The sequence below is a fragment of the Podarcis liolepis genome (genome assembly GCF_965112155.1).
Source record: "Podarcis liolepis genome assembly, chromosome: 15".
Classification (NCBI taxonomy): domain Eukaryota; kingdom Metazoa; phylum Chordata; class Lepidosauria; order Squamata; family Lacertidae; genus Podarcis; species Podarcis liolepis.
In genome coordinates this window covers 25,211,082-25,226,128 of record NC_139566.1, presented here as the reverse complement: position 1 = coordinate 25,226,128, position 15,047 = coordinate 25,211,082, and the positions used below count along the sequence as shown (strand labels likewise).

Sequence of the window (15,047 nt, the reverse complement as noted above, 5' to 3'; positions counted from 1 at the left end):
TTGGAAGCCAAACGTCCGATATGGCTTCCGCAGCTTCCAATTGGCTGCAGGAAGCTCCTGCAGCCAATCAGAAGCCGCACCTTGGTTTTCGAACGGTTTCAGGAGTCGAACGGACTCCCGGAACAGATTAAGTTTGAGAACCAAGGTACCACTGTAATATATTATGTATAATATTATCTGATTCCTGCCTTGCAGGGGGTTGGACTAGATGACCCACGAGGTCCCTTCCAACTCTACCATTCTATGTAAGTGCATGCTGTACAGAAATGATACACTATTGCATAAGAGCGTTATTACAGTGCATGATACCTGCAGGGGGGCAGGTCGGAATTCCCCATGAAATTCTATGCAAAATAAAGTACATCTCTCCAGATGAACTCAAGTCCATTCAGGGAAGACTGGGGGGGGGGGGGGGAGACTGGAAAGTGAGAGATCTGGGTACCACTTACAGATCCCTGGATCCGCACAGGTGATCGAGCCGTCTTCGGGCACCATGTGGGCGTTGTATCGCTGGTTGGGATGCACTTCCTCCATTTCGTTGGCGTGCTGGCGCGCCCCTACTTTGGTCTTCAGGTAGACGCCAAAGCCTATATCGGCCCCGTCCGACATGAACTGCCACCTATAAGCAGGGATATCAGAGGAGAGAGGGGAGAAGTGAAGGACGGTTAGGAATTATGAGAAGCATTCATTCCTCCGCATTCTGAAGTGGTACAGTCTGTGCCCCAATTTGCCTGGCGATGCCCCCATCCCCATGTCTAAAGTCCTCCTATGATGTTTGTGCAGAGTGCATACAGTGGTACTTCAGGTTACAGACGCTTCAGGTTACAGACTCCGCTAACCCAGAAATAGTGCTTCAGGTTAAGAAATTTGCTTCAGGATGAGAACAGAAATTGTGCTCCCGTGGCGTGGCAGTAACAGGAGGCCCCATTAGCTAAAGTGGTGCTTCAGGTTAAGAACAGTTTCAGGTTAAGAATGGACCTCTGGAACAAATTAAGTACTTAACCCAAGGTACCACTGTATTGTCCAGCAAAGGTCCCTTGCATCTTTTATTAAAAGCTTACCACTGAACAATAATGGTTTTAACGATGAAATAGCCTGTTTAATGTCAGTTCTCGTTTAGGGAGGTGATGGCTGGGTTAGATTGCTGGACTGAAGTGTGTGTGTGTGCTCACTCACCCCCTTGCCCAAAGCTGCTGAACTCCAACTCCCATCGGCCCCAGCCAGCATGGCCAATGGCCAGGGATGATGGGAGTTGTAGTTCAGTGTGGTGGAGTGGCCAGAGCGTTCAATTAGGCCCTGGAAGGCCAGAGATCACATCCCCACCCAGCCACAAAACCCACCAGGTGACCTTAGGCCACAGTCACTCGCTCTGGACCTAACCTACCTGGCAGCATTGTCCTGTGGGTGAAATGGGGTGAGAGAACCGCACATCACCCTGAGCTCCTTGAAGAGTGGGCCAGGAAAATATTAAAATAGGTGCGCTGCCAGAATTCCACGGTTTGCTCCTGCCTTGGCTTACCTCAGCACACAGCCCGGGAAGAGGATCTCGTATTCCAGCTGCTGCGAGGAGCCCCGATTCACCATCACCGAATGCTCATACTGCTGCTTCAGCTGGTCCCGTACGTAGTATTTCTTGGGGACTTCTCCACCGTGGTTAAGCTGCGCACAAAACCACATCGGTGATGAGACTGAGGCTGCGGCTGCTGAGACCACACCTGCTCAACGCTCCTTCCCTGCTGTTGTCCTCTACACTCCCTATTCTGATGCATCGCGCTCAGAGACTAAAAGGGCGGCTTCCCCCTATATCGATATAAGCCTGGTTGTGTGGCAGATGGTGATGTCTTGCATCTAGAAGCCTCCACCTCAGCGGCCTGGAACAAAGTCTAAGGCCTTTTTGGATCTGGACAGCCATAGCCCTAGACCTGGCCTATGCTCCAGGAGTAGCCCATGCAGGTGCCCTACAACTCCCAACATCCCTTGATGGCAGCTCCATTAGGGCAAATGGGGCACTGCCCCTCAGCCTGACCTCAGCCAGCTTCCACCTGCATGCCTTAAGTGGGTGCCCTGAATATTGGCTTCTTCTTCTTTAGTGCTGTGCTGGTAGAACTCAGCAAGGAAGAGAAAGATGGGGGCAAATCTACTATCAGATTGCTCCACCTGCCAGTGGCTCTGGCGCCACCTACTGTTCACCTCCTGGGCTTCCGCCCTATCGGTCCAAATGGGCACCCACCACCATTGCCGCCCCTCCCCCCAGGAAGAGGGATTGTTAAGCCACTCTGGGAATTGTAGCTCTGGGTGGGGAATAGGGGTCTCCTCAGGATCATAGCTGTCAACATTTCCCCCTTTTTAAGGGAAATTCCCTTATCTTATTCGGAATAGGGGAAAAGTTGACAGCTATGCTCAGGATACTCTCGGTATCCTGAACAAACGAAAGCTCCCAAGATTCTTGGGGGGAGCCATGGAAGGGGTGTCATGATGTTTTCAACATATGGTGTGAATGTGGCCCAAGTCTTAATTCTGTAAAAGCCATTTCTACTCGGAGCCAAAGTAATTGGCTCTGAATTGTTAGCTTTCTAGTGGTCTGTCTTAGTAAAAGAGGTACGGCCTAGAAAATCTTGAGGGATTGATAATTAACCTAGCAGTCAAAGAAGCACTCCCATAAACAAAAAATATTTGCTTGTTATTTAGATGTTGACTGGATTGTAATCAGCTCACACCAAGTTCTCTAGCAAGTGTGTGCAAAGCAGTAACGTGCTTCTGAGAATTTAAAGGTGGGCCACAAGCCTTGGAAACCAGAAGGAGGCAAAGGAAGCATCCCCTCTGCATGGGCTGTCTGGGTCCAGCTCTTTCCAGCTGCTTCCTGTCTTGCAAACTTGTGTCTTGTTCCTCTATATCTACCCTCCAGTCTTTGCTGGACTTTTCAAAGTGTTGGTGCTGACCTTCAAAGCCCTAAACGGCCTCGGTCCAGTATATCTGAAGTAGCATCTCCACCCCCATTGTTCTGCCCAGACACTGAGGTCCAGCGCCGAGGGCCTTCTGGTGGTTCCCTCGTTGCAAGAAGCCAAGTTACAGGGAACCAGGCAGAGGGCCTCCTCGGTAGTGGCACCCGCCCTGTGGAACACCCTCCCACCAGATGTCAAAGAGAAAAACAACTACCAGACTTTTAGAAGACATCTGAAGGCAGCCCTGTTTAGGGAAGCTTTTAATGTTTAATAGGTTATTGTATTTTAAGATTCTGTTGGAAGCCGCCCAGAGTGGCTGGGGAAATTTAGGCCACCAAACTTCCCTAGCTGCTGGGGATAGACCCACACTGCATCCTGCCCAAGGGCTAAGGACCCCCGAGTGCTACCTGATGAGTGTCCATACCATAGTCTTGCATTTGGGGTCTCCATCTGGGTCTGTGAGGGTTCCCCCATATTCCGTGGGGATCTGTGAGGGGTCGATGTGCTTTTGCAAAACCTCCTTCCAGTTAGCTGGGAGAAAAGCGAGAGGGTTCGTTTACTGGACAGAAATTGATTTCCAACCGACTCAATGCAACCGGCAAGCAATTTGTCTAAGGCAGGGGTCTGCAAAGATTTGTGGCTTGGGGCGGTTCACGGTTCCACAGACACATGCACAAACGCTATTTCTGGTGCTCCTTCCGGTGCAGAGGAGGCGTGCGCAGCTTCCCATTGGCCGCAGGAGCTTCCTGCAGCCAATAGGAAGCGGGCCAGAGTAGTGGGCCTTAGATTGCCGACCCCTGGTCTAAGGGGATTATGAAAAAGCTGGAGATTAACCAGCAAAGGTCAATATTCTCCAGAGCTGACATTTACTCTTCAAATATATGAAGGGCTGTCATGTGGGAAATGGAGCAAGTTTGTTTTCTGCTGCTCCAGAGGTTAGGGCCAGAAGCGATGGATTTAAATTACAGTGGTACCTCGGGTTACACACGCTTCAGGTTACAGACTTTTCAGGTTACAGACTCTGCTAACCCAGAAATAGTACCTTGGGTTAAGAACTTTGCTTCAGGATGAGAACAGAAATTGTGCGGCGGCAGCAGGAGGCCCCATTAGCTAAAGTGTTAAGCTTCAGGAGGCCCCATTAGCTAAAGTGTTAAGCTTCAGGTTAAGAACAGTTTCAGGTTAAGAACGGACCTCTGGAACGAATTAAGTATGTAACCAGAGGTACAACTGTACAAGAAAGGAGATTCCAACAGCATCAGTAAGAACTTTCTGGTGGTAAGAGCCTTTCAACAGTGGAATGGACTACCTCAGAAAGTGGTGGGCTTTCCCTCACTGGAGGTTTTTAAATAGAGGCTGGAAGACCGTCTGTCAGGGATTCGTCAGCTGTCACTCCTGCACTGCAGGGGGTTGGACTAGATGAACCTTGGTGTACCATTCAACTCTCCAATTTTATGATTCCTTAATCCAGTCCATTTCTCTCTCATCCCTCCTGCACCCTGCTGTTGAGATTGCAGCGGCTGAACAGGTCAGCAACCTTGCAGTCACTTTTCAGGGAACATTCCTCGGTCGCTGGCCCAGGTGGGCCTCTGAGGGCAAACATTAGTCTCACTAACCAGGTAAGCAAAAGTCCCTGGAGTCCACAGTCCGAAAACCCCCAATATTTTCCCCTCCTCCAATCTGCCAGATTTTGTATTAGCCGCTAGCTGTCTGTGTCGTATCCTAGCCTGCATCTCAACACAAAGCCTTGGCAAGATTTGGGGTGCATTTGGGGAATATTGCGTTAGTTACTGTTTTTATTTTAATAATTGATTTGCTAACCAAAAAAACCCCAAACCCAAATATAACAAGAAAACAAAAAAATTAAACTACAAGCATCATAGTTTGGAAGGACAAATGTACACAGATTATGAAGTAGTAACGCATACAAGGATCCCCTTTATAGAGCTTTATAAAAACAAAAATATTCAACAGTTTTATAAGAGAAAAAAATCAAGTCATATATTTAAAAAAAAGCCATTTGAACTCTGCTCGTTAGATACTTTTAGCTTTCCTAATTATAACATAGGTGCTTTGGTATGGCTTTCTAATGTTCCTTTTGCACTGTAGTATCTGATGGTAACTGTGGCTTTTAAAATAATATACTGGCAACTTGTTCAATCACACTTGCGGGAGTCATGTGACACATTGGTGAATGTCAGCACCACTACCCCGACATTTTTCACACACAAATGGGCTTCAGTTCCCCTGTGATCCCCTCAAAAATGGCAGGAAAGAACTGCCCCAAATTGTCATCACTTCCTCCCATGATTTTCCGGCTTAAGGGGTCTGCTAATAAGATTTCCCCCTGAAATCAGATAATGTAGAAACGAGCACTAAAGATGCACTGTACTCCATTGATTTTTTCGCAAATGGCTTTTACGTGGTGAGAAAGCTCAAATATAAGATGAGAACTTGTTATGTACTGAGTTGAATAGGATCCAAACTGAAGCAGTCTGATTGGTCCTAGAACAATAGGATCCAAATTGCAGCAGTCTGATTAGTCCTAGAACAATAGGATTCAGAATGCAGCAGTCTGATTGGTCCTAGAACAATGCAGCAGTATGATTGGTTGGCAGGAACCACCCAATCCTGCTCCAGATAGAAGTGAATCCACAACCTGATTGGCTTACAGTAGAATTCCGGAATTAGCCAATCATGTGCAGCCCATTGTGTAAATATTGTATATAAGCAGATACTGTGAGGGGACTTTCATTCATTCCTCCTCACCACTATGAGCTGAATAAAGAGCATGAAATCACTTTGCGACTCTGAGTATATTTCACTGGCGACGAAGGTGGGATCCCGCTGAGCTGACTGCCACACACAGCACCGCAGCACCGCCACCTGCCGCACCGCTGCCTCGCACCGTGTATCCAGGCTTCAGCTCCGGGACACAAGGAACTCAGAATGGCAGCCAACAGCAGCTTCTCGCCATTCAACCCAGCATCTGGAGACTGGGAAGCGTACGCCTCCCGTTTCACCTTCCTCCTAGAAGCCAAAGTGGTCACCGACGAAGAAGACGCCAAGAAGAGGGCGATATTCTTCAGCGTCTGCGGAGAGGAGACGTTTGAAATCGCCCGGGCTCTCCTTGCGCCTGAAGACGTCGCTACTGTTCCATACAAAACAATAATGGAACAGCTGAAGGGGCACTTTTCGCCGCAGCCCTCAGTGGTGGCTCGTCGAAATGCCTTCTACGCAAAGCGACAAGCCCCTGGGGAAACCATAACTGGGTTTGTGACCTCTCTCCGCCAAGCCGCCCGGTTCTGCAACTTCTCAGAGCTGGAGAACATGCTTCGTGACCGCCTCGTCGGTGGCCTGAAGGATGAGAAGCTGCAACGACGCCTCTACGCCAAGAAGGACCTAACGTTCCAGGTCGCTCTGGAGGAGGCCCTGGCAACGGAAGCTGCCGAGAGGTCGACGCAAGAGGCACGGCCGAGCCTGCCATCCCAACCGAGGGTCCACCACAAAGACCTCACCAACGACTCAGGATCCGACAGGGAGGAGGTGCACCGAGTACAGCAGCGCACTCAAGCAGCGCACAGACCACAGCTGCCTCGACGAGAAGGAGGAAACTGCGCAAGCTGCGGGGTGAGTCACGAGAGGAGGACCTGCCGTTTCCGCAACGCAGAGTGCAGGCAGTGCAGAAAATCGGGACACATCGCCCGGGTGTGTCGGGCTCGGCCCACCCGACACCAGGCATCAGATGACCAACCCAAGAGCCCCAGGTCCCGGGGCCCAATGCACCAAGGCAACTCGACGGAGCTCACGGACTGCCAGGTACACCAGTTGCCCCACCCCAACGTAGAGAAAATTTATGTAGTGGTACAGATAGAGGGGGCCCCATGCCGCATGGAGCTTGACACGAGTTCAACTCTATCCATAATCTCAGCAAAGACCTTAAGGAAACTGTGTCCTACTGGGGGTCCCAAACTCAGGCCGGCCCCATTCACCCTACGGGACTTCCAGAAACGTAAGGTCCCCACAATGGGGGTGGGGACCTTCAGGGTGCAATACCGAGGGCGGACGCGGCAACTGGACTTGCTTGTGGTCAAGGGCCCCTACATTAGCTTACTGGGATTGGCATGGTTTGGACCACTGGGGCTAGCTGTCACCGGGGTGAACCACACTAGCTTACAAGTGGACGTGGACGCCATATGCAAGGAATTTCCAGGGGTTTTCGACGGGAAATTGGGACAGTATACGGGCCCCCCCATTGCGCTACAGCTTGACCCCGCAGTACGACCGGTCAGGCTCAAGGCCCGCCGGGTCCCGTTCGCCTTGAAACCCCGTATAGACGAGGAATTGGACCGACTTGTGGAGCAAGGAGTGCTGGAGCCAGTGCCTAATGCCCCCTGGGAAACTCCAATCGTCACACCCGTCAAGCCTAATGGTTCGGTCCGCATCTGCGCAGACTACAAATGTACCATAAACAAGGCCCTCACGGCCCACGCATACCCAGTGCCAGTGGTCAGCCATGTCCTTGCCACCCTGGCTGGGTCGAAAATTTTTGGCAAGCTGGACTTGGCCCAAGCATATCAACAGCTGCCAGTAGATGAGGCCACAGCAGAGGCACAGACGATTGTGACGCACAGAGGAGCGTTCAGGGTAAAGCGGCTGCAATTCGGGGTCAGCGTCGCACCAGGCATATTCCAGAATCTAATGGACTCTCTCCTTAAAGGGATTCCTGGTGTCACCCCCTTCTTCGATGATGTGTTGATTGCCGGGCCCACACCAGAGGAGTTTGAGGACCGCCTCCGCACCGTTCTGCACCGTTTCCAGACGGCGGGTCTCAAGGTGAAGCGGGAAAAATGTCTACTAGGAGTGCCTCAGGTGGACTTTCTGGGATTTATGGTGGACGCAGAAGGGGTCCACCCAACTGGGGACAAGGTACGGGCCATTTGTGATGCCCCAGCGCCCAAGAGCAAGACTGAACTTCAGGCCTTCTTGGGACTATTGAACTTTTACCATTCCTTCCTTCCCCACAAGGCGGCGGTAGCGGAGCCCCTACACAGACTCCTGGACAAGCGGGCCCCTTGGGTGTGGGGCCAGCGCCAGGAGGCCGCATTCCAGGCAGTCAAGGACTTGCTTGTCTCAAACTCTGTCTTGGCACACTTCGACGAGAGGCTGCCGGTGGTGCTAGCATGCGACGCCTCACCCTATGGCATTGGCGCTGTCCTGGGACACCAACTCCCGGATGGAAGAGAGGTACCGGTGGCGTACTTTTCCCAGACACTCAACGCAACCGAGCGGAACTACTCGCAAATTGACAAGGAGGGTCTGGCAATCGTGAAGGGAGTAAAAAAATTCCATGATTTCTTGGCTTGGCTTGTTTGCCCCCGAAAAGCAGACCCACCAAGTGCTGTCTCCTCGCGTCCTCAGGTGGTCAATTTTCCTTGCCAGCTACCAGTATGCACTGATTCACCGACCTGGGAAGGTGATGGGCCATGCGGACGCCCTCAGCAGGCTACCACTACCAGAAACAGGCCCTGACCCAGCACCTGCACAAGAGGTTATGAGCCTGGAGCTGCTTCCCGACCGCCCCATTCAGGCACAAGAAGTTGCACACCATTCCAAGAAAGATAGGGTCATCTCCCGGGTCCTGGACTGGGTGTGGAGGGGATGGCCCAGCAGCAGCCCCGGGCCAGAATTCGCTGGCTACACAACCCGCAAACATGAACTGTCGGCCCACAAGGGGTGCCTGTTATGGGGAAGCAGAGTCGTTGTTCCCCAGCCCCTCCGCAAAAGGGTCCTCACAGCCCTACACGAGACACACCCAGGGGTAGTAAGAATGAAGGCCCTTGCCAGGAGTTATGTGTGGTGGCCGGGGATCGATGGCGAGATAGAGGCCTGGGTCAAACACTGCCAGGCCTGCCAAGAATCCCGCCCAGATCCCCCAAGGGCCCCAGTCCAGTCCTGGGAGTCCGCCCGAGCACCATGGTCACGCCTGCATGTGGATTTCGCTGGCCCCTTTCAGGGGAAAACATTCTTCATAGTGGTGGACTCCTACACCAAATGGCTGGAAGTCGCACTGGTACCATCCACTTCCACGTCCGCAGCCATCCGAGTACTACGCAGGCTGTTTGCAACCCACGGGCTCCCTGACACTCTCGTCTCAGACAACGGGACTGCATTTACGTCAGGAGAATTCCAAACCTTCACAGCACAGAACGCCATCCGCCACATCCGTTCGGCGCCGTTCCACCCTGCCACCAATGGACAAGCAGAACGCATGGTGAGGACCACCAAGGACACCCTTCGCCGCATGACGCAAGGGGACTGGGAGTACCGCCTTGCCACATTCCTTCTAGCACAGCACCCCCAGCTCAACGACTGGCCGGAGCCCCGCTGAACTACTAATGGGTCGGCGCCTTGCAATCAGATTGGACCGCCTTCACCCCGATAGAGCTCAGGATGAGGTAGTGGTGGGGGAAGGCAGGAACCCCCGGACCTTCGAGGCCCAGGACCCAGTGTACGCAAAGAATTTTGGGGCAGGCCCAGCATGGGTACCCGCCACAGTCACCAGGGTCACTGGCCCAGTGTCGTACGAGGTGCTAACGGATGGGGGGCAATGCTGGCGCCGCCACTGCGACCAGATACGGCGACGATTCCCGGGAGAAACCCAGGAGGAGGACAGGTCAGAGGAGTCCCAAGGGAACAGCGGGGCAGTGAGGCCCATGGAGCAGGAGGGGCCAGCAGGAGAGGCAGAATCAGTAAATACAGAGAGGACCCGTGAGGCCGAAAGGACACCAGAACCAGAACCACGACTGAGCGAGCCGGTTGCACCAGACCAAACAACCCCATGACAGCCAGCATCCTTGGAACACGAGCCAGAACCTGGAGCCCGGACCAGGGAACACCCCAGGCCGCAACGTACACGTAGGCCGCCGGCATACCTTGAGGACTATGAATGCGACCTCCCGGGCAGGACTGGAACTTAGAGGGGAGGGGTGTTATGTACTGAGTTGAATAGGATCCAAACTGAAGCAGTCTGATTGGTCCTAGAACAATAGGATCCAAATTGCAGCAGTCTGATTAGTCCTAGAACAATAGGATTCAGAATGCAGCAGTCTGATTGGTCCTAGAACAATGCAGCAGTATGATTGGTTGGCAGGAACCACCCAATCCTGCTCCAGATAGAAGTGAATCCACAACCTGATTGGCTTACAGTAGAATTCCGGAATTAGCCAATCATGTGCAGCCCATTGTGTAAATATTGTATATAAGCAGATACTGTGAGGGGACTTTCATTCATTCCTCCTCACCACTATGAGCTGAATAAAGAGCATGAAATCACTTTGCGACTCTGAGTATATTTCAGAACTGCTGTGTGATTTCAGCCTTGGTTGGTTGAGGGGGATACTAACTTACTAGAGTTCCTTCCCCCAAATACTTTCTAACCACCCCCACCTCCAAAACAACAATAAAGCTCTGTGCATGTTTTTATATTTGGTATTGACAATCTATCAGCCCTCCTCTCCCTTAACTAGCACCTGTCAACAGCCATTCCATCAGCTCTGCCAAAACACCAGCTCCATCAGGTACCTCCTACCCAGAAACTGTTTCTATTATTTTTATTTATTAAATTTATATTCCGCCCTTCATCCAAAGATCACAGAGTGGTTCACAACATAAAATACCAGCTGGTCGCTATACAAACAACTGTTTAAGAATTGGTGGCCTGAGTTTGCTTTTTTCCTCTTCCCTCCCCATCCCTTTTCCCTTGTGTGTCGTGGGCAGAGACTGTCTTGTTCTAAGTGATTGGATGTGAGCCACTCCAAGAGCTCCCCCCCCCCTGTTTGGCTGAAGAGCGGGCAGCAAATGTCTCTAAATAAATAAAGAGGGGTACACCAAGCCTTTCCCCAAGCTGGTGTCATCCAGATATTTTTGAACCACAGCTCCCAGCCATCCCTGTACCTTTGCAGTGATGGGCCAGAACCGTGGAAGATCGCTGTGCAACCGGGGCAGGGACGCTGCTTGTGTGCATTTGCTGTTTTACATTGCCAGAAGTTAAAAGAAGATAGGGATATGGGAAATTTACTTTTAAAGGGGAAGCTAAAAAATATGAGGCAGGTGGTGGGTGAGTGGAATAATTGCTCTGCCTTCCTGTGGCTAACAGCTCTGCTCCCATATATGACTGTGGAGTGGAGTTTTAAACAGCTAAGGGCAGATTTTCTGAATGGATTCATTCATTCATTCATTCATTCATTCATTCATTCATTCATTCATTCATTCATTTCTGCTGTCCAGAATACAGGGAAGCTTTATGATGTCTGCTCCAAGGGACTTGGAAAAAGACATACCTAGCCAGGCAGCAGCAGGAGGGACCTCAGGCAATCTGCTTTAAATTTCCCTTCAGCCATACAGAGGAAGGATAGGTCCCAGAGAAAGAGGAGGAACCTTTTCCTCCTAGCTTGGGACTTCAGGGTAGTGATTTACAGAGCAAGCAATTGTTTCTAAGAAGAGACGTCATGTATGCCTCCAGACAGACACAGAGCCTTGGCTGAGATTCAGAGGAACCAAATTCCCAAACAAATACAGACTAAGCTTGGCTCACATGGGTAAGCACTGGGCAAATGTCAGGCTTTCGGGATCAACTTTGCTTTGCTTTACTAGAGTAGAATTCCCCAGATCCGCGAATAGGAGCCAGGAGCAAACAACACTCAGATTTAGAAGACTCCAAGCACAGGAGTTTTACTTTTGAGCAGTAGAGCTGGGTGCGCACAAATCCATTTCTAGTCTCCCACTTGATTTGTTTCAACAATATAATTCTCAGAGACCAAGCTAAGGTGTACTGCTCTGATGAGGAATGGTGGGAGCCTCCCCCTCCCCCTGCTCCTGCTCCTGCCTGGGAGCAGTGGAGCAGTATAGATTTGGAGCAGCGGTTTGCAGAGGGGCATAGTTTTGAAGACAAAAGTTGGGAAGAACTGGGGGGTGGACAGCAAAGTGAAGAAGAACCAGAAGAGAGAGAGCTAACAGGCTCTCTCTCGCTGGAAGGTGTCCAGCCTATCAGTCCAAGGTCACGTAGAGCAGATAAGGTGGTTGCGAGATCAGGTTGCAAGTGACTAGGGGGGGAAGTGGGTGGAATCCTTAATTGGGAACACCTTCAGTCTGAGAATGGATGCTTTGTTCTTTTGCTGTGTTCATTAAAAGACTCTTTAAATGGTAAGGGACTCTTCGCTTTGTCCTGCTTCTCTACGGCCAAAGGGGGGGGGGTGGAGCTGAGTCCCCAAAGCCTGACAATAATTAGGGTGGGCGTGGGAATTCTTGTTGCTGTTTTCAAACAGCTGGGAGTCACAAATCTTTGTCGATGGCCTTCAAGCCATCTAAAGATCAACCGGCATATCCCAGTTTAGCTTCTTCTTATAGCAGTTGTGGGACGCAGGTGGCGCTGTGGTCTAAACCACTGAGCCTAGGGCTTGCCGATCGGAAGGCCGGCGGTTCAAATCCTGCGACGGGGTGAGCTCCCGTTACTCGGTCCCTGCTCCTGCCAACCTAGCAGTTTGAAAGCATGTCAAAGTTCAAGTAGATAAAGAGGTACGACTCCAGTGGGAAAGTAAAAGCATTTCCGTGCACTGCTCTGGTTCGCCAGAAGTAGCTTAGTCATGCTGGCCACATGACCCGGAAGCTGTACGCCGGCTCCCTCGGCCAGTAAAGTGAGATGAGCACCGCAACCCCAGAGTCGCCCGTGACTGGACCTAACGGTCAGGGGTCCCTTTACCTTTATAGCTGTTGTAGGGGAAGGGCTCACGACTCAGTGGCAGAGCATCCGTCTTGCATGCAGAAGGTCCCAGCTTCAATCCCCAAAGGCAGCATCTCCAGCTCGGGCTGGGAGAGACTTCCTGCCTGAAACCCTGGAGAGCTGCTGCCAGTCAGTGCAGACAATACTGAGCTGGATGGACCAATGATCCAAGCCTGTAGAAGGCAGTTTCCTATGTTCCTATTATTTCCATGTGCTGTCTACACTACCAGGAAAGAAATGGGTGATATGCACCCAAGGAGAAAGCTAGCAAGGTATTAAATGCAGAGTCCAAACAGCAGGGGCTTAGCACACTTTTATTTGCTTCGCTTGCCACATTTAATGGGGGGGGGGCGGTTTGGTCTTTTGGGGGGAGGGGGAGTACTCAGCTCTCCCTCTGTTATGTTTCCTGTTTCCTAGAAATGTTGAAACCAGCAAAGGCAGATCTTACTCACCTCCTAGGACCACAATCTTCTTGCGAGTATCTTCGCTCAAAAAGTGCTTCACCAGGTTGTAAGCCACGGGGAAGAGCCTGGGAGCTGTAACAGAGGCAAAGAAATCGACTGAGTGGCATGTGGTCCCCAGAGATTTCCCATGACGTCCTTAAAGGGGTTTTCCACCCCAAGTTTTGCTTCCAAAGCTCACCTTTTATAACGTAGACTTGTTTAAGGGACTCAGGATAGTTCTCTTCAAACATGGCAAGGAGCTGAAAGGGTAGGGGGGGAAATGAGTTAGGAAAACATTTCAGAGGTGCTTTACATGCCAAATTATGGAAGCAATTAATGTATCTAGATCCACTAACATTTAAAGGTAAAGGACCCCTGACAGTTAAGTCCAGTCGCAGACGACTCTGGGGTTGTGGCTCTCATCTTGCTTTACTTCCGAGTAATCTGCATTAGTTCTGGGTTGCTGCGGAGCGCAACCCGAACGCGCTCAACCTGAAGCGTATTTATCCCGAGGTATGACTGTAATACGATGTGTGAATGTAAATTTTAAAATGGAAAAATCAAATAAATATACCGTATTTTTTGCTCTATAAGACACACCAGACCACAAGATGTACCTAGTTTTTGGAGGAGGAAAACAAGAAAAAAAATATTCTGAATCTCAGAAGCCAGAACAGCAAGAGGGATCGCTGCGCAGTGAAAGCAGCAATCCCTCTTGCTGTTCTGGCTTCTGGGATAGCTGCGCAGCCTGCATTCGCTCCATAAGACGCACACACATTTCCCCTTACTTTTTAGGAGGGAAAAAGTGAGTCTTATCGAGCAAAAAATACAGTATTCGGGGTGGGGGGGGGAGAGATGTGTCTCTAGCATATGACATACTGAAGGTGCCACAAACAATTCTGTGGGGAGGGAATTCTTGGGACAAAGATAGAGGACTAAAACTGCACCCCAAACAGCAGATACAATCATTCAGAGATGCAATGGGGGTGGATTCCCTGCCATTCTCACCTCAGAATAGGCATCCACAGCTGGCTTCCAGAGATGCTTCAGGCCCAGCCCTTCAAAATCGTAAATCATCATGACTGTTTCAACTCTCCTCCCCAGCTTTAAAGAGAGAGAGAGAAGATGAAACATGCTTTAGGCAAAAACATCTAAAACCATTCCTCCCCCTCTCTTTTGCCACATTGGTGTCCTCCAGATGTAATCATAGAATCTGTTATGTACTGAGTTGAATAGGATCCAAAAGGCAGCAGTCTGATTGGTCCTAGAACAATAGGGTACAGAATGCAGCAGTCTGATTGGTCCACAGGAGCCACCCAATCCAGCTCCAGGTGGAAGTGAATCCGCAACCTGATTGGCCTACAGGTGAATCCCGGAATTAGCCAATCACGTGGGGCCCATTGTGTAAATAATGTATATAAAGCAGACATTCTGGGGGAACTTCCATTCCTCCTCACCACTATGAGCTGAATAAGGAGCATGAAATCCACTCTCGACTCCGCGTATATTTCAGAATCATAGAATTGTAGAGTCGGAAGGGACCGAACCCCCTGCAGTCGTTCTGGACAATGTCTTTAAACTGTCCTGGCTAGGGTGAAATTACAGTCCAAAAACATCTGGGTGGCACCAGGTTGGCAGGACGGTGACTATTCTTTAAATATAGCAGTTGAGATCGGATACCCCGCCATCCCATAGCCAGAATGTTGGTAGGTGACTCCGCTGAAGAATTCCGCACAAAAAATTCATAGCAAATGTAACAGGCGACCACATGCAGAAGACTATGTTTTAAAGGAGAGCTCTTAAGAACGTTAAGACAAGCCTGCCAGTACTGTGGTTTGTTAAGTGCGCTTAAAGATGTGTGGGAGCTGTGGTTTGTTACGGGTG

General features: G+C 50.6%; 1 protein-coding gene and 1 long non-coding RNA gene across 2 annotated transcripts in view; one reads left to right on the top strand and one right to left on the bottom strand.

Annotated features, from left to right (window-relative positions):
* Window positions 1-15,047, top strand: part of LOC310695047 — an 82,571-nt gene that overhangs the window by 12,278 nt on the left and 55,246 nt on the right. The gene's annotated exons all lie outside the window — the stretch shown is intronic.
* SEC14L2 (SEC14 like lipid binding 2) overlaps window positions 1-15,047 on the bottom strand; it is a 39,795-nt gene that overhangs the window by 2,621 nt on the left and 22,127 nt on the right. The window contains exons 6-11 of the mRNA XM_083478766.1: window positions 14,172-14,267; window positions 13,363-13,423; window positions 13,173-13,256; window positions 3,367-3,473; window positions 1,520-1,659; window positions 450-619 (exon numbers count right to left, since the gene is read on the bottom strand). Coding sequence (XP_083334892.1) covers window positions 450-619; window positions 1,520-1,659; window positions 3,367-3,473; window positions 13,173-13,256; window positions 13,363-13,423; window positions 14,172-14,267 — 658 coding nt within the window. The remainder of the gene's footprint in view (window positions 1-449; window positions 620-1,519; window positions 1,660-3,366; window positions 3,474-13,172; window positions 13,257-13,362; window positions 13,424-14,171; window positions 14,268-15,047) is intronic.